The sequence below is a fragment of the Accipiter gentilis genome, chromosome 5 (genome assembly GCF_929443795.1).
Source record: "Accipiter gentilis chromosome 5, bAccGen1.1, whole genome shotgun sequence".
Classification (NCBI taxonomy): Eukaryota; Metazoa; Chordata; class Aves; order Accipitriformes; family Accipitridae; genus Astur; species Astur gentilis.
The window spans coordinates 39,879,456-39,905,721 of NC_064884.1; the positions used below are offsets into that span (position 1 = coordinate 39,879,456).

General features: G+C 41.8%; 1 protein-coding gene across 4 annotated transcripts in view; it reads right to left on the bottom strand.

Moving 5' to 3' along the window:
- Positions 1–26,266, bottom strand: part of RPS6KA2 (ribosomal protein S6 kinase A2) — a 303,750-nt gene that overhangs the window by 13,070 nt on the left and 264,414 nt on the right. For all 4 annotated transcript variants that reach the window (XM_049800958.1, XM_049800960.1, XM_049800959.1 and 1 more), the window contains 4 exons: positions 23,374–23,476; positions 18,414–18,544; positions 16,560–16,685; positions 861–950 (listed from right to left, as the gene is read on the bottom strand). In XM_049800958.1, the coding sequence (XP_049656915.1) occupies positions 861–950; positions 16,560–16,685; positions 18,414–18,544; positions 23,374–23,476 (450 nt within the window). The remainder of the gene's footprint in view (positions 1–860; positions 951–16,559; positions 16,686–18,413; positions 18,545–23,373; positions 23,477–26,266) is intronic.

The window sequence follows — 26,266 nt, forward strand, 5'->3', positions numbered from 1 at the left end:
CTAGATGTTTTTGGAAAGGAATGCAAGACCTTTTTTGCAGAGATTTTAAGATACTCTTTAACATTTGGGAATTAGGTAAGAGTTTCCTGACAGCATGTGATTAGAGATTTTTTATATACTTCTCTAAGGTCTGAACCATAACATACTAGCCACTGACACCAGCAGAACTTTGTTCTGTAAACTCTGAATCTGACAAGGTATGGGTGAGACCACAGGCAGCGCACGTAAAACATCTCCGACTAAAGGTCATTACTGCATGTAAGCATAGCAAAGGCTATTCTTCATATAAAATGCTGAAGAAAGATACCTTCATGGCTTCTCAGGCTGCTTGAGGAGAAGGTAAATATTAAAACACTACCAGGGGAAACCCGAGTGACTTGGTGAGCTCTCCTCTTCCCAACACAGCAGATACCACAGGCTGCATGGGAACGGCTGCTGCTGCTGAAAGAGCATCCCCTGCCCAGCAGCACCACTGTGTGTGTGCTCAGCAACTTGCCCCAAAACACCCAACTAGGGAGATCTCGCTGCTGAGAAGTGCTGCAAAACCAAACACATTTTGTTGTTCTCCAGCACTGTGCCCCTTCAGTTTTATTGACAGTTGGTTAGATGCTAACTGGAGAATGTACAACCTGACCAGTCTTTCCAACTGCTATCCAGTACTTTGTTAAATCATGTTTTTCTTGTTGATTTTTTCCAACTGCTATCCAATAATTTGTTAAATCATGTTTTTCTCGTTGATTTCAGTGGGTCTGGTTTTAGCTCTGACCTTCAGCTGAAGAATTTTCCAGACATGGACTTGTAGGTGAGCCTGACCATAAGGGGAAAATCATTTAATGCTGAAGTGCTCAAAGACTACTCACATCTTTAAGAGTGATGATGTTTGGATGCTGTCCATATCGCAAGAGGATCTCAATTTCTTCAGAGGGGTCTCTCTTGCTCTTATCAATTATCTGGAATAAATGAAGCACAGTGTACTAAGATACCAGCTAGTAGCGCTAAGCACAAAACAAGCAATTTCTACACTTTAAACAAATTAGCATTTTAAATTCTTCTATTAATCATTGTTCTAGGAGAGGATAGCTCAAACCCTGTGCAAATGAGAGCCATGCTGGCTATATGCCAAAGCCAGATAGAGCAATAATTAGTTGAGATTCTGAAGGCATAGGCCCTCTTTTTGATGCCGGTGGTTTGCCCATAAATAATGGCAGTTACAAGAAGTGTCATTTAGAAATCAAACAACCTGGAGAGTTTTAAAATAATAGTAGTTTTAAAATGACCTCTTTGACATAAAAAATGGATACGTTGAAAATATTGGCATATGCTTGTCTATCTGCTTACTTATCAGGTGGGTTTGTCAGAAATGAAAATGTATAGACATTTACTGTCAGGGGAGATCTGAGTTGAAGCTGTTGGTAATTGCTTGACTCTTGGGCCATGCTGTTGTAATGAACAAGACAGTGGCCAGAGACTGCGTTTGGCCATGTAACCAAACTCTGCCCATTCCTAAGCTAGAAAGAAATCTGCTCTATATATCACTTTTCTGTATTCAGCGTCTTTTGCCTTATCAGAGAGTAGAGTGAGACATGAAACCTTTTTAGTTCTATAGCAGCAGCTCAGAAAAACATGACACCTGCTGCTTAGAGAGCATCACTGCAGGGAAAGCCTGCTGTTAGGATGGCACTGGCTTCTCATTGATGCTCCTATTACCTGTATTTGGGATGTCAATCAAAGAGCTTCGATCATTCGCCCAGTTGAGAACACTGATTAATACTTCTCACTTTGCAGTTTTAAATGATAAATATGAAACAAAAAATAGCTATAAAATAATCCAGGGGAGATCTCTGTATTTTGGAATCTCAAATGCAACTGCACAGGGAATGGCAAAAGACTCATTCTACTAGAAACTCATTAGGAGTACAGTTTTTTAGCACAATTTCTTATTGCTAGAAAACAGTAGCAGTACTTTTGAATAACAGGTTTACCAAAGAGGAATGGGTGGCATTTTCAGAAAATCAGAATTGCATTACTGGCTTGGATTTCAAGGCTTCCAACCTGAAATGTGGTTAGTTCTCTCTAAGAACTAGGCACGGAGCACAGATTTAAAAACAATGGTGCTTGAAGGGAAACAACTTTTAAAAAAATCTCTTTTGTTAATGAGAATAAATGCCTGGCTGCTTTTGCATGCATTTTTAATGGCTTAATTATGGCAATACACATTTAAGTATTTGTCTAGAATTTTATGCATCAGTTATAATAGTACATACTTGAATAAATATCAGAGGTGTCATAGTCATCATGACTGGCATGCATTTACAGTGATAATGATGGTCAGTAGTTGTCCATGGTTGAAGTATGCATTTGAAGCTGTATCAGTGATTCGATTCTGAATTAATAGCAGCGTGACAAGTAAAAGTGCAAGAGGGAGACGATGCAGGTAAATGGCTGTTGTCCACATTTGAGTAAATGAAGGAAAAACCTCAAGAACAGGTGAGTGGAAAAAATTCTACTAGCAATTCCTCCTTTGAAAAATGTTGTTCTCCCAGTTTAGTTGAGACATTCTCAAAAAGCCAATGAAACCCTGCCCGAATGACTCCTCATAAATACAACCACAGTGACTGAATGTGTCCCGCTCAAGCAATAACTCTAACATATAAAAAGATCCTCAGGGCCACTTCCTTGGCTAAACTAATATCGCTCCTGTCAAGTTAATGGAGTTACACACATGTGCACCTGTTAGGCTCTGCCTGCCTTGTACAAACCAGCAGAATTCACTGCAGGAAGTACTGCTACCACTCTGCGAAGTACTACTATCACTATGGTACTGTAGGCAAGTAATATATTCCAGATTCCTTTTCTGTTCTATTTTCCTGTGAAAGGAAATATCCAGAGCTGTGGAAAATTTTAAGCAACTATTAATAATGCAGGACTATAAATGTATATATATGGCCTAAAGAAAATCCAAACCAAAAATAGTCTCAGCTATTGACACGAAACTCAAAATAACATAACCTGAAGCAGTCTGCTACTGATTTAGTAGCAACAGCAGTAGATGATATATAATGCTTCTAATTCACAACATGCTACATAAATCTAAATCTCAAGACAATCCTACTAAATATGCATGCTTTTTGCTTTAATATGTCCACAAGCTGCAATACGTTGATTAAACGGACAAGCTGCTGAAAACCACCCAACAAATCGTTGTCAGAGCTGTGAAGGGACCTGCCCAATTCCTCTCAGTCCCTGGGCAGTCCAGCTGGACAGACCAGAACAATTTTTTCCTCCACAGCAAGAGGTTGTCACCGTGACTGTGCCTCTCTTCAGCATGCCTGTGACTTACGCTTGGCCCACGACTGATGAAGCAGCAGACGAGGTGGCTGCTGCAGCTTAAACAGAAGTCTCTCTTCAGTTCAGACTGGCTGCAGGGTGCAGCGTTTCTTTATTCACATGCTGCAACGGCCACAGCAGCTCCTTAAATATGCCCCATAGCTCTGCCGTGATACCCGATTCTTCTCGTCTTCCTCTTCAGAAAGTTTCGGTGTGTTGTTAAACCCATGCCAGACTTTCTAGAGAGGGAAGCTGCCAAATCAGGGTGGTTCGGCCAGTGGGTGCTGCCTCCTTTTTTACACCCAGAGGCGTCTGCATCACGACATGAGGTGCTGCATCACCAGAACACCTGCAAATCTTGGCCCAGCTTCGCTCCGAAATGAGCCGTGGTAAAATGCAGGCCCAGCGCTCCTTATCGAACACAGGGGCTAAGGAAGACGCATCATGGGCTTCCAGTGACATTCATCAGTAGTTCTGAGATTCTCAGAAAGCACCAGATTAAATGCATTAAATTATTTAAGTGAAAAAGCAGGTGTTAAATAAGTGCTTTTTGTGCAGCTGTACTTTCTGATTTTTCAGCGCGAGTGTTGCTGTGCGTAACGTCGAGGAAAAGCACGCTCCGAGCACCTTGTGCAGACACAACAGGAGAGGGGCAGGACGGAGGCAGCCCCAGCACGGCCCCCCCTGCCCCGCTCTCCCCACACGCGCCCGCCGGGCACGTGGCTTCTGCCATACTTGTGCAGTGACCACTCTCTTCTCCAGACAGCAACACCCAGGCTGCCGGGCAGAGAGTCCAAAATCACCGCGAACACCTCGTCCACAATCCTACGTGCTTATCTACACGCGCCTCCCCCTTCCTGGAGTGGGTCGATGCCAAGGTATATGGAGCAGCCTCGACCGTAATTTGAAAAGCGTTCGCCAAGTCAGACTTGGCGATTCCCTGTGAAGGTGAGGGAGGTGTTATGAAGTCTAACCGCAGCTGTACTCTGCCTCCTGGAAGCACCGGTGCCACCCGGGGCTCTCCCAGGGCACGGACACGGAGATTCCTTCCAGTGGGCTTTGATGGGCAGTGAACCACTACCAGAGCAGACACCCACACCAGGGACTTGGCTTTCCATTTCTGTGCTACTGCTTCTTCCTCCTGCTCCTGCTTTGGAGTTCAATTCTAATTTTTAAAGATCAGCATTATTGTCAGCCCACCTCTGTGTATGGAGAGGTTTTAGCTTTGTCCACTGAATTCAACCAATGCAGATCAGACAACAGCGTATCTGGCACTTCACACCCAACCAATGTAGCAGTTAGGTATGGTCTGCAAATTAATTTTAATACAATTTCTCTCAGAGCTGTGCTTTCAGGCTGCCCAGAGAGACCCCACAAGGATAGCCTGTTGTTTGCTACCCTGCTCCAATGAGGACCAAAGGCTCTCGATTGTTTCTGACCTGTATACTGGAAGCTGCAATGCTAGAAAGAAAAAAAAGCATTTAACGTTACAGATTTGGATACAGGAACTGCCATACTCTCATCAGACTTCCTACATGAGACCACACATGGCCACACCATGTGACACACTGTCTGCCCTTGTTCAGAATTAATATTATTATTAATCAGTTAATTTTTTTGCTATCTAATAGCTTTCAAGCTCTACTGTTGGATGCTGGCAAGCTAAATATGTCTGTCTGAATTTCAGATAAGCAATGACACTCTTAAAACCTGATTAAAAGCTGAGCAAAACTACGTAACTTCTAATTATTTCTTGTGGTAACAAAGAGCATTTGCCACCCTGGTCACTCTGTTTCCTCTGAGACATTGTGTTTTATGAGAAGACAGACTCTTCTCTATTCGCCTCTGTGACAGCCCGTGAACCTCCTGCAGCTCTTCCTGGGCAAGGAATGATGCCTTGTCTTGAGGAGATTCATTCTAATTTGAACTCAACTGAAATGTATACAAAACCAATCTCTCTTACAGTTAAGGGAAGATTTTCTCTGCTACTAGTCCTGAGGTTTTGAGTAACATGTAATGATGCCACTTTTCTACTTCTCTCTGCAGATATGTGGTGAAGAACACCAACTCTGAAAGCCATCATAATGTATGAATAAGTTAACTGAAAATGTAACAAGAGCTCTGTTGTACTTTGGCAGAGAAGAGCTATGAAGCACAGGGATCTTCTATTGTCCTTCAGAAAAATAAGAAACTGAGCCATACAACAAATAGACTTTTCTCTATGCATTGGACACCGAGGGATTGCTTAGAAACTCATCTGTATTAAACAGTGGGTGAAACAATCCAGAGTAAGACGGGCTCAGCACACGCAATAGTGTCCTTTGTTCTATTAGGGGACTTGTTTGTTCTTTGACTATCTCATCCTTTGTGTATTGCACTGACTAGCTGAAAGAAAAGGTGCATTTTCTTCAGCAGAATTCAGGGTAAGAACCTCATGGTATTTTAAAATTAGTTGAGCTCCATCAAAGGACAATACTGAACTCTGTCAAGGAAGAAAGGATCGGGAGAGAATATTTTCAGAATCCTAATTAACATGTCTGGCCAGTTTTTACAAGTCTTTTGCGTCAAAAAAAATCACCCGATTCTCCCTTACTAATGGGTTTTCAATGTCTTCAGCCTTGCCAGAGTGGGCTGATGAGTATAAAAGAGAGTATCCATACAGTTCTGTGTGGGTTTAGCCTTGCTGAAACTGGTACAGCAACTATACAGCCAGTATATATTTATATTTGCTCATTGCAGTTTTGTGAAGGTATTTGTGTGCCTCCAACTGTGTAGATAAATTTCTTCTTCTGGATCTTGTTATGCCATTAGCAGATGTTACAGTCCTCAGCTGTTTGATACCACCCACCAGCTGGGACTTACAGCCTTCACAGCCCTGCCAAAGAAATGCTATGTGTGAGCACTCCCTAATCCGCTTTGGGCAGAATTAGCCCTGTTAATACAAATTGCCTTTTCAAACAGCTGAAATTAACCCGGGTGACCTTGCGCCAGGAGGACGGCTGCATTTCTCACTTGGAGTTTCTCCATCACTACAGTTGTGAGATTGGAAAAAGGCAAGAGGTAGGAGGTGACAATTTAACTGCCTTTGCTGTCTGGAAAATGAACAGCCTAAAAGAAAGGGTGAGAGAAAAGCAACCGAGTGAGAAAGAAGACAGAAAAGAAACATGAGCTGCACTGATGGGAAGAGCAGTGACGCAGGCCTGAGGAGAAAGGAAGGGGCTCTGGCCAGGCTAAGCTGGAGCTAGCAGCGAGGAAACTGCTGTCTGTTGTTGGGTCTTTCTGTGCTGGGGAGAAAGGACTTTGTGCATCTTTAATGAACAAACAAGACTGCATTAAAACATTTGCTTGGCTCTGACTTGCTTTTTCCCCTTAAGTGGAACAGGATGAAAAAGCTCTGTCTAGTCACGTCTGCTGCTTTATTTTCTATTACATACGTCGGAGTGTTTTTCTGAAAGCTTGTTTGGAGTGTAAGCATGGGTTAATCACATTTAAGAAGAGATCTATATAGCACGGTGTGATGCAATACTCCCTGTAGAAAACCTTTCCTTTCCTGGGAGAGGAGGGATGAGCAAAGGGAGAATTAATTTTGTGTCCCTTTGCACGTTATGTCTACACCATATCTATGATATATTTAAAAATTCAGGGCGCCACTGGTGGAACTGACTATAGGTGGGATTCGCATCCCTTCTGAAGAAAGGAGGTGCAGCAATAAATGGAGAGATTTTAACCTGACAGTTTCATCTACAATATTAACTCCAATGAAAGTGTGACAGAGATAGAGTTCTGCAGTTCTGTGCTGCTGGAAAATGTACAGGTTTCCATTCCAGTAATATTTCCTTCTAAAAATAAGCCCTATTCATGCCAAGCATCTGTTTTAATTTGGTTCCTTTTTTGATGTCAAACTACTCAAGCTGGATGAAAATCACTGCAGAAAGGCTAACATTATTTAAAAGGACATGGTATAATTTTACATTTAAAATGCCTCCAAGGAGAACTATTCCAAGCCTAATAGTTTCTGAGGGACTATTTGCTCTGCTATTAGTTTTGATTAGCTCCAGAGATTCATTCCCCCCATCCATGCTTAAATCTTTCAGAAAAATAGTGAAATGAGTATTAAAAGAAACAGCCCTAATTAGCAATACTTTTCTGAAATAAGCACCGGCCATCAGATCAAGCTGCGTGGGTGAGACATTAAAGTTTCTGCACACAGAGCATGCCCACTCGCTGCCAGTGTTTGCCGACTTAGCACTCCTAAGCTGTCAACTGCAACTGTAGTACTTATTAATTAGCATTTATACAGTAGCACGCATTTTCTAAGCAACGCAGAAACATTAACAACTTCTGTTCCAATAGCACCTGTGAAACGGAAAACCTCATTTTAGAGAGAAGTCTGCAGTTTTGGAGGCAGAACGGCTTGGTGGGAAAGGCTCTGCACTGTGTTTTAGTGTGCTCTGATGGGCCCTGGCACATATCCTTGGATCAGACTGATGAGTTTTCAGTCCGTAAAATGACTGCAGTGCTACTCCCACCTTCTTTTACAGAACGCTTCAGGGATGGAAACCAGTATATCATATTCAGACCTTATAAAAGGGAAAAATTATTACAGCAATACTGAAGATAAATACAAGAAACATGGTTTAAATGGCCTCAAAAGAGAAACAGAGCCACAAAGGACCAAATTCTGTCCAAAATACTTAGGTATTTGGCAAGCAAGCTAGAGAAGAGAAACATGGTATTACTAAGCTGTAAGGAAATTGTTGCCCAATCCTAGGTCTCAGAAAAGATCTAGTTAGCAGTAAGAAATACCATCATCTCACATTCTTCAGAGGCTCAGTCACGTCAAGAAGAGAGGCACCGTGAGCTTTGTGACCAAATGGGAAGGAGGCTGCAGGAATCCCTACACCAGAGAGGATGTACAACCACTGCACATCTACAATCTGCTTGGAAGCTAAGTTTAAGAGGTGGTCTGCCCACATTTCTGTATTTCCATCTGCCTCCTGTGTTTATTTTGTTAAGACTGAAGCAACGCCTTGATCCCATTTACCCCAAAAGTCACCAGCCAGCAATAGCTGTTACTGCTACAAACCGGCTTGCTACTTGTAGAATTGCTCAAGGCACTCCTGGCTCTTTGCCCTGCCTTCTTCTCCCAAGTCGTTCAAGCAGAGCCCAGCACTCTGTACTGGCCCATCCTTTCAGAAGCTGTAGCTGCAGGGTCATGCCTATGTGAGCAGTGCCGCCTTGGAGAACTGACTTGTTTCTAGGGGAAGAGTATCTGGAAGAAATCTGAACGCACTCACATCAAAACAATAGAAAACTGAGACTCGTTGAAGTTTTGCAGGTATTTGACTAACCCCAAATCTTAAAAAATGATGACGGCGTATAAAATATGCTACGTTGCCTCCTGCTGTGGTGAGTGATATTGTACAGAGCAGCACTGGTCCAGTGTGGAAGTCAGGCCCTTTGATGAAGTTGTTCAAACTGGGAAAACCAAGAAAGCCTTCAAAAATACTCTCACAGATCAGACATAAGATTCTTCTAGACAACTTTCTCCACCACTCCTTTGCTACTTCATCCATTTTACTGTAAATAATCTTCTCTTTCCATCATATCTAGAGGACACCAGTCCATGCTGTTTGTAATCACTCTTACTGTATCCACCATGGACCCCAGTTGTAATCTAGGGCTCTTCATGCTGGTTTCTTTGCAGAGTGCTCTGGAAAACAGCGCTTCCTATGCAACCCCAAAGAAGCACAGAGATTTGTGCCTAAATCTGCTCTGAAGCCTGTATCTCCTACATGGCACCCTATAGCCTGCTGAATCTGGTGCCACACTACCAGCTTAAGTATCCTTCAGACAGTGAAAAACAGCTTTTACTGAAGTGTCTGGACAACAGGATTTCCTGAATCCCAGCTTTATAAACCAAATTTCATGGGACAACATGGTAAGCGTTCCTTGTAGTTTATCAAGGTAAGCAGGGGTCTTACACCTCTGACCCTGCATAGTGTAAGGCCACTTTTCCACTAATATGTCAGATCCAACTTCTTTGCGTGTGTGTGTGAGGACATCTCGGTCATCTCCTTGAAGAGTCTGTTTTACCGACTGCTCTCACCATCAGACTTTTTTTTCTGAAACTCCCTTTTTTAGCTTCAAGATGTTCTGTCTTGTCTTGCTGTCTTTAGCAGCCAAATGGTTGTCATCCATCATTTATATCACCTTAGAGATATTTATAGATTTTGAGCGCATCCCACTGGACTCGTCTGTCTCACATCATATATATTTGTAGCTCTCTTAATAGAGCTTGCCTTGTAATTCTTGCATATTTTCTGCTACAGATTTTCTCTAATTTGTTTATATTCTATCTTAAACCATGGACACCAAAATAGCACATGGTCCCACAGTGTTTAGTAGTCCTACCCAGGTAGAATCATAGAATCATTTAGGTTGGAAAAGACCTTTAAGATCACTGAGTCCAACCATCAGCCATGCCCACTAAACCATGTCCTCCTGAAGTGCCTTGTCTACGCACTTTTTGAATACCTCCAGGAATGGTGACTCAACCACTTCCCTGGGCAGCCTGTTCCAATGCCTGACAACCCTCTCAGTAAAGAAATTTTTCCTAATTTCCAACCTAAACCTCCCTTGCTGCAACTTGAGGCCATTTCCTCTCGTCCTATCTCCAGCCACCTGACAGAAGAGACCAGCACCCACCTCACTACAACCCCCCTTCAGGTAGTTGCAGAGAGCGATAAGGTCTCCCCTCAGCCTCTTTTATTCCAGACTAAACAGCCCCAGTTCCCTCAGCCGCTCTCATAAGCCTTGTGCTCCAGGCCCCTCACCAACTCGGTTGCCCTTCCCTGGACATGCTCCAGCACCTCCATGTCTTTCCTGCAGCGAGGGGCCCAAAACTGAACACAGGACTCAAGGTGTGGCCTCACCAGTGCCGAGTACAGGGGAACAATCACCTCCCTGCTCCTGCTGGCCACACTACTTCTGATGCAGGCCAGGATGCCGTTGGCCTTCTTGGCCACCTGGGCACACTGCTGGCTCATATTCAGCCGCTGTCAACCAGCACCCCCAGGGCTTTTTCCACTGGGCAGCTTTCCAGCCACTCTTCCCCAAGCCTGTAGCGCTTCATGGGGCTGCTGTGACCCAAGTGCAGGACCCAGCACTTGGCCTTGTTGAACCTCATACAATTGGCCTCAGCCCATCGATCCAGCCTGTCCAGATCCCTCTGTAGAGCCTTACTGCCCTCAAGGTACCACAGGCAAAACTCACTTACTTATATGCAACCATGTTACTGAGACAGAAATCTATAGAATTGTTTTTCAATTTTATTAATAAAAGTTTAACTGCACTAGCAACACATTTATGCATTGTCTGATGCTGGTATTCAAATCATTGTACTTCCATGCTACAAATTAGTTGAGTATACTGAACAGCTTCATTACATGTCATTCAGGGAACGAAAGCAAACAGGAATGAAATTTTTTTAGGGAGACTGCAGCCAGAGGTATTTTCTCAATAAAATATTGGAAAGTATCTTTCAGAATCATCAATATGATCTCACAGAGGCAAGAGGTATGCTCTTCATAGATAATTTGATAAGCCATCTTGGGGAAGAGCAAGGACAGTTAGAGGCTTATTGCAAGCACAGTTATCACTTCCATTTCCCTTCAGATGGGTAACAGGCTTTTTAATGAGGTCTTTTTACATCACATTATATTCTTCCTGATGCCATTTCTGCCCCCCCACGCCAAGTGTGAGGTGTGATAGAACCATACTCTCATCCATACAAACCTTACTGTGACAGCCACCCAGCAGAGTCAAGAGGCGTTTGCATGACTAGAGATGGAACGAGAACTGAGACAGGACCTCAGCATCTGACCCACACCCATTCAGCCCACCCTCCCCCTGTTACTGCTCTGCTCCAGCAGCTGGTAACTTCTGCTAAAATTCAAAGCTAAATTTAAAGGGGATGCATTTACCAGTGGCTCTGACCTGGAGATCTTTGCACATACCCTGGGGCCTGACCCCTGCACCATGTTCTGGCACAGGCAGAGGGAGGGAAGGTCGGCTGAGCCGTGGATGGGTACCTGCTGGTGTTGACAAGCTGGTAGGCTCAGGGCCAAGAAATCTGAGGTTATCCAGTAAACTTGTCATTGAGTTGCCTATTAAAATACTGACACATTTATCCATGTTTCACCAGACACCAGTTACCTCCCAGACAGACAAAAATAGACACAAACCCTCCCTTGAAAATTTCACTTCAGAGGAAAGTCACTTTAGTGACTTTTCCTGGTTCAGGAGAAACAAATCTCGGCAAATGTCTCTAGAGCTATAGACACCTTAACTGTCAAGGAGATTTGATGACCTTTGGACTGATTTTTTTTTCTTCTTTTTTTTTTTTTCCTCTTCCTGTTTCAGTAAATAAAGCTACATGTGTTTGGGATTCCTCTTTTCTATAAAAGAATTGCAAAAGAGCGCACCACGCTGCAGTCAATCTTAGAAGACTGCCCTTTTTTGGTGTTATTCACGCTTTCTGCATTCAGCGCTAAACTCCTGACATAAACATAATATAGATTATGGAGAAAATGTTGTAGAGCCAACTAAATACCACTGTGTAACCTCCTGCCTTCAGATTAGCATGATATTGTATCTACTTACACCAACCACCTAAACCCAACCAAACCAAGACTGAGAACATCAATGGAAGAGGAAAATGAAGTTTAAAGAGATTATGAAACAACTGTGGAATTCATACAGCTTTTGGTGACTATGTCACTGTTATTAGCAAATAAATAGAGGTATATAGCAAGTCTAATTACACAGGCCTGCTAAAAACAGCTCTCACAAGTTACTGACTTCTATTTACTGATAGCATGTTGACATCGCTTCTCCACTGGTATTGCATTTTTATAGCTAATTAAAAGGTACCTTCTCCGCAGTCTGCACATACCAAAATATGCCAAGATAGATGCACTTTCAGTGCTTTGTAATTACCATAATTATATACGAACTGTAGGATTTACTAGGACTCTAGCATAAACTAACCTGTATCCCAGAGGCAGACATAGACAGCAAAATTTGGCTTTGCTCACAGCTGTAGAACAGTTGGAGCCAAATAGTTGGTTAGTGCATTACAGAGATAGGAAAAAGTCATGCAATTCACATGTGTTTCCTGATCCAAATTCCACTGTAATATTGGCACCTTCAAAATTGGACTTGTCATTCAGGACTATATCTACTGTATGTTTTTCCCCTTCAAGGGAGGGAGAAATGTATACTCTGTCCTTTTACCTAGCGGTTCGCCTTGGCTCTAACAGTATGGAAGGACTAAAAATCTGTAAGACGTAACCAGTTAGATACTCTTTTGACCTGGAGAAGAAAACAGTTGGCATCAAGCTGCTGAAGGTGGCACCCATGCCACCCGCCTCTGCAATGTTTGGGGCAGTTACTCTACTGGGGGTAGAGCAGGCCACAGCAGCAGCAGTTTCTACTTGGCCATTATCCACCAGTAATCTCTCCTGAGGGTCAGGAGTCAATCTAAATAGAGAAATCTTTAGAAAAAGTGGGATGCAATCAGGTCCTTTGCAAAATTACTGAATCTGGCATCAGTAAGAAGCACATCTGAAATCCAGCTTGAAAGCCTCACTACAAATAGGAGTCCAAACTTGAAACCAGCGCAATGGTTTTAAGTAAAGAAAAACTTTTGGAATACTCTAATTGTATTGAATCTCTTTGTCAGGCTTTGAAAAATCTGATTCACCAAGAACTCTGAACTGTAGCATTTCCTTTGTTTTCCAAACGAGAGCTCTTAATCTGTTTAGGCTTCCATTGCAGACTTTCTTCCATCCACAGAAATCCTGCCCATCTGCTCTAGCATCATTCTTTTACTTAATTGACTTATTTTCTCTAGATACTGATGTGACTGAAATAGTTTCATCTGATTTTCCTTTGCTTCTGACCTCACTGTTACATTTATACCCTCGTGAAGCTTGTAACTGTGATTGATGATGCCAGTTCCCTTTGCTACTAAAAATTATTATGCCTGCTGTAGTCAGGATGATCAATATTCTAGTAGAAGAATCTCCAACATGTTAGAGGTCCGTCAGAGGAGAAACACTCTTTTTTTTCCCCATCTCTCTTCTTTCTACCAGAGTCTTATAAAGCATTCAGAAGAATGAACAATACACTTACTTGTATTTCATAACTTTATACTTTGTTTCACTTGGGAATGAGATGGAAAGGAAGTCTAAGAGTAAAATTTTAAAAGTACCTCCGAGTATGTACATACAGTAGAATATGATATAAGGACTTGCTAAACCAACATCTACCCGCACTGACCCAGGTAGGTGGCTACTCGTTTCAGGGTAGACTCAGTTTGCAGGAAATCTTGTCTGTCTAAAATGTTTCTATTGCATGGTATTGAAATGCTCTCAGAAGTGGAGATATAAGCCTGAATTCTTAAATATTGCATTTAGGAGCCTGAGGGCACATCTAAAATAGATTTAGAGTTTATTATTAGCATTTCATTTTTACAGATGACATGGAAGAAGAGGGAATAGGTTGTAAGAAAATTCTCTTCTGCAGGTTCAGTGATTGGATTTACAAAGGCAGTTAGACATCTGCAGGTGCAGAGGTGTCTAGGGAGACTTCCAAAAGCACAGCAGTGAGTGACGTGCCTAGTCTCCCTGAACTCTGAAATGAGTGAAATTCCAGATCTGTTCAAGTGCTTTTACAACACCAGCAGAGAACTTCTTTGCACTGCTAGACATGTAATTATCTCTGTAAGATGGCCCCCAATTAGTCACAGATGGCCAGCAAAAGGAAAAGGAATGAGATGTTTTGCATTTTAATAAATATATTCTGCTTCTGGCCTAGGAAAGGTTTTGTTTTTCTGGGTGGATTTTCTGGCTGTAGCTCTGGCTGAAGTTACTCTGGCTCGGTACTCTGTGGTCTCAGTGTGGCACTACACAGCAATAGTAAATAAGTCCTGGTGAGTGGCAATCTCCATGGGGGGATTCTTTACGCAGTGACATGATGTGTGTCTTCCCACAGTGATGCCACCACGTCATTTCCTCAACTCCTTTGCTATAACCACCTTCCCCTGGGGAAACGGGATGATGCTCTCTGACGTGTCGGCAGTTCATCTTAGAGGGAGCTTTTAATGAGGTGGTGCCAGGCAAATGGGGCTGCTGCCTATCATACAAACTATCACTGCAGATATTTTTTCCTGTGAATGTCACATATTAGGGAGCACTGAGAAAATTATACTTACTGAAAGAAATCAAAAGAGTCTAATTACAGTGATTTTTATAGAGAGAGTTAAAGGATGCATGTCAAAAGGGACCGATCTATAATTATGATAATACCAGTTGCAACTCCTGTGCTATCTAATTACTTGAAATGGGTGGCATTGTGCAATCTTTATGAAAGTGAGATACTTTGATAACAAAATGATATAATCTTCACATGAAATAAAAATAAAATTGAAAGGAAAGTAAAATGAATATATTGGTAGGAAAAATAATCAACGAGGCAGCACTCAATGTGCTGGAAAGACAGTACAAACAGAAACCCACCAAAGTTATTACTTTAATTTAACATACATTTTGTTCATCACAGATGTAATTTAATTACACAGAACCCATACCTACTATAACATAATGCCATCTGTTGAAAAATGACCTGGACACTGGAAAAATCTAATTTTTCCATTTCAGCCTGCAGACGTGCTGGTAGGTCCATGCTCCTAATTATGGTGTAGCCTAGAAAAATCAACCGTTATTTGAACAGTGACATCAACAGATTGTCAGTTACTAGTGGTTTCTAGATTTTTGTGGCTACCATGGGAAGACACCAAATCTTTCATGGGCACTCATGGATACTGCATTATCACCAGTCTTGTAATGGAAAACAAGACTGAATAAAAGGTTTAAGATTATTCTACTGACTACCTGCATCTCATTTATCTCATGGACTGCAGTTTGGATCACTTTTGTAAGCTCTCATCATCTCATTTAATAGCAAAGATACCATCTCATTCATAAGCTAAGTTTACATAACTTTTCTAAAATTTTAAAATAATAAAAGTAGAGTGGCAATGGACTAGAATCCCTCATTTACTGCAAGTTTGGTAAATACATTTCTCTGTGTACTAATTTCAATGAGCTACTTTTTGTCTTATGCTCATTTTAGCAATCTGTTCCTATGAGGACATACAGAATGAAAGGATCTGACTTAACTGTCTGTGTCTTTTCACATTCATTATACTAATTCCTCATTAATCCAATCTTGTCTCTTTTTGGTACAAGAACAAAACATGAAATACTTTTCTAACATATGAGTGCTTTAATTGCTACACCTTTTTGTTAAAGACAATTGAATGTTTGGAATTCTTCCTCTGAGCCATAACCTCACAACCACTTGCCACATACATTGGTCTGTTCTGCCCTCTGTAATAGCTGCATACTGTTTATTCAACAGCATTTAATAGAGATTGCAACTTAGTCCTCTGAGCATGACCTTCCAAAGCAGTTCTGAAATTCTTCCCTATCGGAAAAGGTTCCCTCATACCTACATCCTAGCAGCTTCCTGGCCCCTGCAGCTGTGGTGATGCTGTTTTATGTAGTGTTGCTTTACCAAGTCTGAAGTTCACTGACTTGTCTTTAATATCCAACTAAATTCCACTGAATTAATGTTTTAAATCTCCGCTGAAGATTGCCTTTTGCTCCTTTGTGTAGCATGTTGGTGTTGAATGTCAAGGAGGCAAAAGGAAATCTAAGTTTTTGAAGGTGATCATGGTTTTCACTGACAAATCTGTCTAATTACAATAAAAAAAGTCAGAACTAAATAACCTGAGAAAGAAGAACGAAATGCTATTTCAACTTTGCAATCATTTTATATGGTATTTTGTTTATTTATGATGAGTCAGTGTAGGATCTGTTAAAAATCTTATCTAGTTTGCAAGGAGCATGGCTGAAATGATTAGCAGGATTTCCAAGCAAGACTGTAAAGGTTTTTCCCATCCAGGAATTTTACTTGATGAGATTAAGGTGTGAGAAATAATGTAAGGCTTATCATGAAACCTGTCATCTTCCAAAAGAGAAAAAACCCAAGCAACGTCTGCCAACAAGTAATAAGTAAACAAAATACCCACTGACCACAGTGCTGCCCGGGCTGGCAGAGCAGTCTCAACCACATTTCTGGCATCTACCAGAAGGCTTTCTTACCTTCACTGCAAACTCTGTTTCGGTAGCTTTATGAACACATCTCTTGCACACTGAATAGGAGCCAATTCCGATGTCCTCCTTGATCTCGTATCCATCTGTAAAGTGAATGTTGTTCCCATGTAACTGCTATAGGAAAAGACAAAACAAACAAGGTAATCAGGACATGGCTATGTAAAAGCAAGGATTAGCCTCGTCTTAATAAACTCCACAGAGCTCTCTTGTCCTTTTCTAAGTCCAATTAAAAAACCCTGAAACTCTTTACTTAAACAAGCGTGTCCCTTCCCTTTTTTACCTTTTTCCAGTCTGGAAGATGGAGCTGTCCATGTAGAAGTAGTGGCAAGATAGCAGTGATTTTCTAAACTATTTATGGAATGCAGACAATCACCTCCTCTAAGAAAGTCACAGGAAACTATAGGCCCAAATCCCCTGACAAACCCACATACCTTGTAACATTCCTAGTTACTGAGGGGCCAGATAATTTATAAACTACTAATAGCTTCACAGTTTTCAAAACAGATACCCCACATATGCAGTGTGCCTCTAGACCACTGGATGTCTTGTCCAGGATACATTTAATTATGATTTCTGTGTGAGAGAAAAGTTACTATTTTAAGCCAGACTAACTTAAAAAAATATACTACTAGTGAAAATAGTAGGAAAATACTTTAAAATTTCTAATTTTATTTATTGAAGGGTATAGAATGAACCATGGCATCATTGATTCATATGCCCTTTGGAAAATGTCTGGGCAGGTGGACTGATTAGATGGTGAAACCCAAATCTGAGGGCTTGCTGCAAATTCCATCCCAGGCCTCAAGAAATGACCAGCAGCTCTAAAAATCATCTAGGATCCTCTTTCTAAAAATGTTAACGTCACTAGCAAAGTCCACAAAGAACCTTCCAAATTATAAGACATGCCTGTGTTAACATTCAATATATTTTTACAAAGCAAACCACAGGAATATATATATACACACACACAATTTCTGGGATGTAATTGCTTGGGTAACAGTTCACTTCCTATTGCACTAAGAGAATCTTTAAGAATATGACATATTCCACTGTAAATTATTAAAATAGGGATGAAAATGATGAAAACCACAGGCAGGGTGTCTCCCCTTGAGGCATGTATACCTCTGGCTGTGGGTAGAAGAGGAACTTTTTCCTTGTGGGAAAATTTGCTGCACCTTTGAGCAGCCCAGTTCTTTTTCCTAATTCACTGTTCCTCTGCTGTATTGAGCCATTTGTAGCAATTTATTTCTGGTTTAAATGACAGTAACCGGAGAGCACGTTGTAGGGGAATGGCAGCAAAGAACGAAGTGTCTGGCAAGTGTCATTCCCCCGTCAAGCCGCTCTGGGTTGTGAGTACACCCAGGCTCTTGTGCAATAGCAGCAGGAACACGGTGGCCTCTCACACCCAGGAGCTTGTGTTCCACGTGCATGGGAGCCTACAGCAGTAGTTCATTGAGCCCCTTTGCCAACACAGACTGTATCATATAATCCAAGACAAAACTGTTGAGAATGACATGCATTCAGTGGAGAAACAACACTTCGTTACCTGTCCTGCATGCACAACTGGAATAGTGTTTCAGGTATTCAGAAGTACTTTTCATTTCAGTTGTTGTAAGGTGCGATTCCTATTTCCTTTGTAAAGGCTGTGGAGAATGTGAACTTAAAGGTAAAAGCCTTTGGGAAAAAAATTCTCATTTTCCACCTCCTACATGCTGCATGTAAACACCTCCTACCTACACCGGGTAGCTGTGAAAAACCAGTGAGAATGCCGAGGCAGTTTAAATACACTATGCACATATGTATCTGCCCACCAGATGTGAAGTGTAACATCAGCATCAGTACCTGCACAATTGGATGGACAGTGATTTTGTGCACCTCTTGCTGTGCTGGCTCCTGCACCAAGTTAGAAGCAACGAAGCTAAACCCTCTGAAAAGGTGATGAGCATTGGCACTTGGAGGAACACCTGGGGAATCTGTAGGAGAAGGAAGAAAGTGGCCTCGTGAGCTGCACAAAAGATCAGAAAGTAATAGCATGGCACCTGCAACAGACAAAGTCACCCCTGCCACTCAACAGCAGATCCTGCTAAACTGGCAGACACACGTGAATATAATCCACCTCTATATCAGGGCTGTGGTGTGCCTTCTCCATCCCTTTCCTCTGAATCTGAACAGTACAGGGGTATTGTTTGCAAGGATCTCTCCTCTTGGATACAGAGGTTTTTTTCACAGTGCTTGTTCATTCTGTGCCAGGAGTCCACCCAGAGAGAGAAGGCACAGGATGGCGAGGCTAGGAGAAAGAGGGATGGCTCAGGGCAGGGCACCCCTTTGGCTTAGCAGAGGTTCTCCAAGGAGTGGGGAAAAAGCTGCCAGATGCTGTATCTGTTCTTCGCAGCACACCTTGACTACAGAAATTACAAAGGCTAAAGTGATTTCTGGGTAATGTGGTATGTTGTGTGGGTCAGGAGAATGTAGAGAAGACAGGACCTGAAGCAGATGTAAAAGCACGATGCTCCAGTAGTGGTGGCTTGGAGCCTTATAAGGATCTTTCTGCAGTAGCTTTAGGAGCTGGGACCTATTCCAGAGAAGATGCTGGCTGACTCGTCCTCAGGGAAACAAAATAGCTAGGAGTGTTTTAACTACCCTTCAGGGATATTTTCTGCCCACTCCTTCCCCTGACATGGCAAACCCAGGGGAGGAACAGCTGGAGATAAAAAAGCCCTGAATTAGTCTACCTTTGGAATGAAATAACTAGATAGCAGTTTCTGGTACCTACACCACTGCTCAGTGAGAGAAACAGCCTGCCAAACGGAGAAGTGTTGCAGTTCACTTAAAATTCTGAAAAGCTTTGAAGAGATCTTTTGCCCCAGTTATGTTTTGTCACAGGTATTTTCATAAGCAAGTGAGAGTTGCACTGCAAACCTTTCCTGGGTAGCTGGGTAAGTATTATAGAACCTTAGAACCTGTAGTACCCAAATTTGCTCACCTTTTATTTGTTCTTTTTTCTGTCTGTTCCCCCCCCCCCCCCCGTCCCCCCGTCCCCTCCCCCCCATTACTTGCAGTGCAACATGTGATTTACCATGGCAAGGTTACAAAGCTAAACCTGCTTTAGAAAGCCATTTCCTTGTATGAGTGTGTAAGTACCCAGTTTCACTAGAGTAAAGAAGATACATCCCCACTGGACCTTATATCTGACTCACCTACCTACACCATCAGCACCACCCATTAGTGTGAAGGGCAACGGTATGGAAGACTGAGTACTGCTTGAGGTCCTGAAAATATGTGAGAATGTGTTTCCTCGCGGGGACATTCCCTGTATAAATCTATGGTCAACTCAAGAGAGGATCTGAAGCCAGAATGTGGTAAAAAGAAATTACCTGCTCAGGAATAAACAAAACTGAGACTGCAGCTAATTATCTATCTCATTACTAAGCCGCCTCAGCTTTGACAGGAATCAGAAATAAGCACAGAAAGTCAGACCTCACTGCAAAGTTGGTGGAGAAGCTTGTCTTTTGGTAAAATGACATGGGCTATTTGTTTATCTCATTGTACTGATGGGCACTCACCTTGCAAATACATGGATGAATCACACCAGACCTCTTGCATCACTGGGTACTTCTTACAATGGCATATATACAACAGTGATTTTCCAAGAGGGATTAATTAAGAGAAAACAATGTTTGTTTTAAAAGAAGGAATGACAGCAATTCAAAACTGAACACTCCTGAACTTCAGAAAAGCTGTCATCCGGCTCTAAAATGTAAGTGCTAGGTCATCTCTATTTAAAAAGAACTGTTTCTTCATAATTCACTGCCAATCTCTTTATCGAACACTGTGGAAGATCTACTGATTATTTGGTGTTCAATATTAAATATTCATCACCACCAACTGATATGCCCATCATACTAATTAAGTGTTAAAACACCTCTGTTAAGTGCAAAATTATGTTTAAATCATGTTAATTAACTGATAGCTATGAAACCTAAATCATTTTCCTAGTCTTGATAAATCCAGAATCATTTCATGTCTGAATTAGACTCGCAAACACCAATCTTGTATAATGGTTATCTTTCTCCCTGTGAGAGTCATAATGATTTGTCCCACTAGAGCATCTAACTTACAGGATTTTTCAAAGGCTTCATAAATCTTAAGTCATTTACTTCAGTATGCTTCACTGGGGTTAGCAAATGTTATTATCTTAGTTGCAGAGGAGGAAATTTAGATACTTCAGGTGCAATTTTACATATTTTTTCTCAGCAGTAAAGCCAGCCCAAGACATCCCTGCTGGTTACAGCATGCTGCCCCATCACTTAGAACAGTAAAAACATTTACGGACTGAAATCTAAGTTGGATCATCAGAATGATTTTGGTTTGATGTTTGTTTAATCACCATTTATAACCTGGATTGCTTCAGTCTCCTGCTCCCTGTGAGGAGCTGAGTCAGCACAAATGAGATGTGGGTCCACAGCGGTGGACTTGGGAAACAAGTGGCCAGAAAAAGCAACTCCACCTCAGGGGAATCCCTGAGAAAAAGTGATATATGAAACTATACCCATAGAGGTGAACCACTGATGTCGGAAACCACATCTTCGGTGCACTCAGAGCTGAGGTTAGGAATCCACAGAAAGCTGTTTCAACCTCCAGGCTAAAGAAACTTTCTGAGATACAGCAAATTACTGGACTGAAAAGTTACTAGATTCAAAACTTTGACATAAACCTGCTTCCAGGCAGGAGAACTCATTCATAGACAGAGTGCAAAATGACTGTATGTATCTGTGCCCCCTCCTTGGTAGTATCTTTCTGACAGCTTCATTTAAACACAATGACTGCATTATCACCATGAAACAGGAACTATTACAGTGCTTTCTGTCTAGGTACGTTCTCACTAACAGGGTAAGTTTGTACGGCACCAATGTCATGACGGAAAAAAACCCCAAAATAAAAAGGGTTCTTGTTTCATTCCACCGGCCATATGAGCCAGTATTAAACACTCTTGTGATGCTCTTTCCTTCTGGCTGACCCAACCAGTCAACAGTCAGGGGCTGCAAATTATGCTGCCAGTCTGCCAGAGCTTTTCTATCACTCTGGAAGCATAAAGGGATTCACACTTCCAATCACACCCATTTTGAAACTACAGGATTTGCTTCTCAGGCCACTTTCCATAATAGCACGAAGCAGAATTGAGGCAGGCCATCTCCCCACCCCAGCCGCCACCCCAAGACAAAGCTTCCAAGTCAGTGTCTGGCATGAGATATCAAATTGAATTAGGCAACCATAGTAGCATGTAGAATGTAAAATTTTACCCTGGGCATCAGCACATGCATGAAGTATAAGGGTTTTCATGCCAGTACAACCAGTGAAGTGTGAACTTCCACAGAAACCCAAACTCTCAGTGCTTCTCTGAGACTTTCCCGGGCAGCTCCAGCCTGCATTGCTCTCAAGATCAGACTAACTTGCAGTCTCCAATATTTCAAAGAAATTAGTTCCTCTGAAATGTGAATTAAAGCTAACATCAAAGGTGTGAAATGTCTGGTATCCAAAGATCATTTGTTTCCATGCAGTGGGATAGGAGTATCAGAACATGACTAACATATACTGGAGGCAGGTGGATGTTCCAGTTGGAGCTGAATAACCAGAGTGTAATATTTTTATAGCTTGTGCAAGTCAACACATGCATGCCAAAAAACCTAGGAACCAAGACTGATAAAAGATTTTGACTAGATACCACTACTTCATGCCCCATGAAAGGAGGTTTGAGCCAGTCCTTGAATAGAGCTTTGGGCTAGTTTTAAGAGAAAGGCTGATGGTCATGATAAGCCTGAATGCAAACTACAGGAAATCTCAGCTCTGATTCATGTACTATAATGCAGGGTTTTCATAACGAAAGCTCAGATCTTTGACTCTCACTGCAACAGTTCTGGGGCAATTTGAGGGTTGACACTTGAGACCTTATATTTAGTTATTACAGCAATATAATGTGGTACTTACAGCGCTTACCATCTTCAAAGTCTTTTACAAGTGACAGCTAATTAAATTTTTACATTTTAGAACATATAAATAGGTACTTCTTTACACAGGAATACCACAGGCAGGAATGTAATGTAGCTTATCCCTGTCTAGCAAGAGGCAACATTATAACTGGGATTACCACTCTGAGGTTACTGATATTTTTGCTTTCAACTAGAAGAGTGGAAAGACGGTGTTTTGTGCAACAATCATCTTCATATATATAGTGCACAAAGGTGATATTCCTGTTAGGAAATAGAATTATAGGAACAACATTCTCACTGCAAGGATTTTCCAAATATTGTGGGCCAAAGTTCCTGTTGGTATAACTCCACTGGTCTGAGAACTTGATGACTCTTCATTACTCTTAACCATGTATTAACTTCCAACAGTCCATGGTCTATGGGATTTCATAATTAAAGAAGACATCTATGGAATATATAATTGTATACTAACTTGCAGAGATGCAAAGTTCTTTGAAGCCGAGGTAATTTAAAATAGTTAAATTCAGCTAATGTAAGCAATGATAAGAATAATAAAATAGCAAATTAATAGTTGATTTTCCTATTAAAAATGTGAAAACTGTCCTTCCTGAGGACAAATTAATGTGAAGTCAGTGAAATGCTTATGAGCTGCTTTCCTTGGAAATCCAAACCAGCCTTTACTTCCTGCTGGATATTGCAAAACCCAGTAATCCCACACGTGATCAGACTTTTAGACCCCTGTTGGAACGGGGAGGGGAAGGAAGAATGAATTTACTCACTGAAAAGATGCATTACCCATGTGCCACCTTACTGACCCGTGGGCGTCCGAGACGTGAACTCTGGATCAAAATGAAAGGTGTCTTCGGGCCGTCCCACTGCGGGCTTGAAAGGCGGCTTGATTTCTTTCCTGTATAGTTTCTACAAGGAGAAGAACAGATCACAATCAACACTAATCTGTACACCTTCAGCACCTGCAGACAGGCTCCCCCGCTTTGTTTAGGGTGTCCTCTCTCAGCTCTGTCCCATCCTTGCAGGACTGACAAAAAAGGATGATGTATTCGAAGTTCTGGCTCCTGCTTGACTGGTCGGCTTAAAACCTGTGCCCTGGATGGTCCCCGCACCTTTTAGTTACTGGAATCCAGAACGTAAATGCAGATCTTTCTGGTAAAAATCTACCCTGTAGACTGGCACAATATTCCAGCTGAGGCATCTGGAAATTCACTGATCTTAAGGGCAGGACCGGACTGTGCAATGGTAACACCAGGAAACTGTGCACAAAGAACTGCTAGGAAGCGGTGCCTGGTTTAGTTTTTATTTGTCAAGAACTAGCAATATGTTTGATACTCTGCCAGACTGAGCAGAGCAACAGGCCTGGCTGCCTGGTCCTCACAACCTACACAAAAGACTTGTTCTTTTGGCATATCTGGTAGAAGGGACGGGGCTCACAGCTGGGGATTAGATGAAATTCCCAGCAAAAGATGTTAGGAAGAAAGCACCATGGATGGGTGGGGAATCATGTTGAAGGGCTAAGCGTGGCTTGAGCAGAGGAGCAAAACCAAGGAAGAACATAAGGTAGGTAACAGGCAAACACTGCTAGGTGTGTGAGTTTGTGCTGGTGAGTGAGGGGGCATGTAAGGGATCACAGAAGTAACAGTCCCCATAAATGCATGCTAATACGCTGCCTTTATTACCAGGGACTTCGTGGCCTCTTTACTCATGCTTTGTGACCTTTAAGAAATTGGTTCACTGTGCTCCTTTGCAAGCATTCACACACTCACGCACAAACACCCTGGGAGATGAACAAACTGAGGTGCCGCATGTCTGGATCTGATCCAAAGCCTACAGAGGTTAATGGAACAAGTCCTATTGATTTCAGCGATCTTTGCATCATCTCTGCTTGAAATGGCCCAAACCGAACATCATGTTGATGGCTGCATGGGGAACAGAGCTCCAGTTTGACTCCCAGCCCCGCATTTCAGTCCCTAGACTGCATTCCCTTTCTAGCAATGCTTTTGTTCTCAGGTTTCAAAGGGCTGAATTAGTTGCCACAGACAGCGCCCAATAATTAACGTGTCTGAGCATAAAGTTTCATCCAAACTTTCAAGTTATGCTAAGAGCTGCAGAGTTCAATTTTATGACTCTTTGTAATATGTACGTTCAGGTTAGCTCTTAAAACAGCTTCATAATGAGCTGATTTTTCAAAATATTTAATGGAGATTAATACATGCTTGTCCAGCATTTTGAATGCAGGAAGATTCTTTTTAACTGTGGGTTTTGTGGTGAATTAGCTTCTGCAATATAAAGCATGTGGTCAAACCTAAGATGTATATACATCAACATAATTTAACTTGATTTTGCATAGAAAAATAAAGGTTCTTGACATTCTGCAGCATAGTATTAGCATTAGCATGAAGCATATGTTTGTGGCTGAGTTATGATTCCTTGGAAAAGTGGAACAGTGAGGCTGGAAATGACTCTGCAATAATTAATGGCCATTTCACCATAAAAAGTTCCTGCTTGCGTAAAACTGCTCCGTATCTTCTGAGAGAAAAAGAGATGAATAATTGCTGTGACCCACAATGGAAAGCCAGTCTTCCAAATAATTAAAAGCCAATTGTAATCTTAAGCAGGAAGTGTCACTCATCAGCTGAAAAGTATCAACATAGTAATTAACATATATCTTTTTCTGTCTGCACAGAACTTTAAAAGGGAACTCAGCACCTACTGAAGGTTTTTCTGTTACTAGGATTTCATCTTGAGAAAGCTATTTGTTTCCAGCTTCCCTTTATTTGTCTTAATTCACAACTGCAGTCATTCTACTGCAGAAAGCAATACGGTCACACGCACATGCTTTCTCCTTGAATTAAATGCACGCTCATCCTGTGAGGTCCAAAAACTGGAAAATGTTTGAGAGTCATACATCATTCGGGAAGTGCACTCTCTTTTGATTATCGTAACCATATTCCTTCTGGCCTCTTAATTCCTCCCCCCCGCCTGTTGTTTCTTAAGTGCTGTTGGAGCTACATTTGTATTTTGAATCCCTAACCCACATCTTCCACTACTAGGGAGGGATTTAAGATTCATCATGAGTCACATGCCACCTAAAGATGTGTAATCACAAATTCGCTTGCTGGGAGGGGATGGAAACAAAGAAGTTGCTTTTGCAAGTGAAAAGCACCTCCTCTGAGCGCAACTCGATGACTCCCTTTTCAATTTCCTTTTCCACTTGTGCTAAAAATTATTTCTGGTGTTTCTGACTAGACAGCTAGGAACAGCAAAAGGTAAACTGCCTAAAATATTCTTTTTCCTCCCCCCCAAACTCTTGAATTGGGTAACTAAATAAAATCTTTGAGGAACAAGAACAAGCAGAGCAGTGTCATCTATGGGCTTTCCCATCCCACACTGGCTCCAGTTGTCTGAGTGAGCCACTACAACTAAAGCCAATTCGCTGAAGCACACTAAACCACAGGGCAGCCCAATACAGTTAAACATGAAGGCTTGCTACAGGCAGGACACTTTGTCCTTTAAAAACCCGCATCCTGTAGACTGCAAAACACAACGTGACCCAAGCTGATCTAAGAAAACAGTAAGAACCACAGCTGCTGTTTTCTACACACACAGGGAACAAACCTCTTGGAGGATTTGAGAGCCTTCTGGATTTTCCAAGAATATTTCTAATTTTAGGTGAAATGTATTAATTTATTATCT